The 1,479-nt window shown below is 45.5% G+C and overlaps 1 protein-coding gene across 1 annotated transcript in view; it reads right to left on the bottom strand.

The window, feature by feature from the left end:
• The window catches only part of LOC105826512 (survival motor neuron protein-like), a 28,151-nt gene extending 27,300 nt beyond the window's left edge, over positions 1-851 (bottom strand). The window contains exon 1 of the mRNA XM_012664492.1: positions 766-851. Coding sequence (XP_012519946.1) covers positions 766-849 — 84 coding nt within the window. The 5' untranslated portion in view covers positions 850-851. The remainder of the gene's footprint in view (positions 1-765) is intronic.
• Between the last annotated feature and the right edge of the window lie 628 nt (positions 852-1,479).

The raw sequence follows: 1,479 nt of genomic DNA, 5'->3' as shown, positions 1-1,479 counted from the left end.
CTCTAGCCCGGGCAAAAGAGTGAGACTCTGTCTCAAAAAAAAAAACAAAAAAAAAAAACACAACTAAAAACTCTCTTTACCTCACTTCTCCCTCCACCTATTGCCCAATTTTTCTACCTTCTACTTATATTAATAATAAAACTCCTTGAATACGTGCTTACGAATGTTGCTTGAATTTCTCCCACTCTAGAACTTACTTCAATCAGATTTCATCCCCACGATGCCATCTTCTGATGGTCCCTCTTACAAATCCGCTCTACTTCAATCTTCCCTATTCCCCATCTTAGTACATCTCAGTAAAAAGCAACTTCATCTTTTCAACTGTTCAGGACAACGAGTTATCCTTAACCTTCCTCTCTCAAACCTTCATTAGCAGCTCCATCTGCAAGACCTGTTGCCTCTGATTTCAAAATATATTCGGAATCCAAATACTATAATCTAACTCCTACTAACACCTTGATCTAAGTTTGGACAATTTCAACAGACTCCCAACCGGTTTCCTCACTTCCCCCTGGCTCTGCCCCAAGTCAGAGAAGGGTGGACAAACCAAGGTATCGCCAAGTTGCGGTAAGGCCTAGGGTCGAAGCCATCAGGTCGCCCAAGTTGCGCGAGGAAGGAGCTTGCGTATGAGGATCGCAGGGAGAAGAGTGGGAAAAGACGAAGAAACACCGGGACCACGACTCTACGGTGCAGACGGCTCAAGTCCCGCACTGCGGCTGGAGAAGGAGTGCGAGGGCCGGGAAGATGGCGCTGGGAAAGCCTCACCTGGCCTGTACCACGCCGGAACAGCACCGAGTCCTCCTCCGGGACGCCACCTCCGCCGCCGCCACCGCCGCAGGCCATTGCCATGGCGAGCCTAGCGAGGGATGCGCGGCGTGGGCTCGGTCTCTGCTGAGTGACGACTTCCGCCACCCGGGGCTTCTGGGAGCGGAAGAGTACAGAGGCCTGGAGGGCGGCCTGGTGGCACTCCGTAGGCTTTTTATAAGTGGCTACTCCCCTCCCAACTTGGTCGCCTGGGTTTTTCTTTTTCTTTTTTATATATATATTTTTATTCTTTTTTCCCCCCATAATCCAAGCAGGGACACACCCGGGTTTTTCTTTTCTCTCTCTCAGTCTTCTGATTTCATTGTGTTGCATTTTTGTAGAGTGATTCCACCAAGGTGTTTTTTTTAAACAATATATTTTCTTAAAAAATAGTGTCATTTGCATGTAATTTAGAACATAGGAATAAGCAATACAATAAACATCAGTCCAGAGGTAACCAATAATATAGCTACCGTTTATTTATTTATTTATTTTTGTAACTCCAAGTCTTTATTAGGGGAAGTTAACTTCAATTTGCCCTTAATAATGTCTGTTCTCTTAATTTATGGATAAGTTATTTGTAACTCCAGGAAGGTTCATAGTGTTTTCAGACCCTGGCCCTTGGGGTAAAACCATATAGATTCCAATTCTAGCTCTGCCACTAAGCTGTGTGAC

This window comes from Propithecus coquereli, unplaced genomic scaffold (assembly GCF_000956105.1).
Source record: "Propithecus coquereli isolate 6110/MARCELLA unplaced genomic scaffold, Pcoq_1.0 Scaffold9, whole genome shotgun sequence".
NCBI classification, from domain to species: domain Eukaryota; kingdom Metazoa; phylum Chordata; class Mammalia; order Primates; family Indriidae; genus Propithecus; species Propithecus coquereli.
The sequence above is the reverse complement of the archived record's forward strand: the minus strand, read 5'-3'. Positions and strand labels throughout refer to the sequence as shown.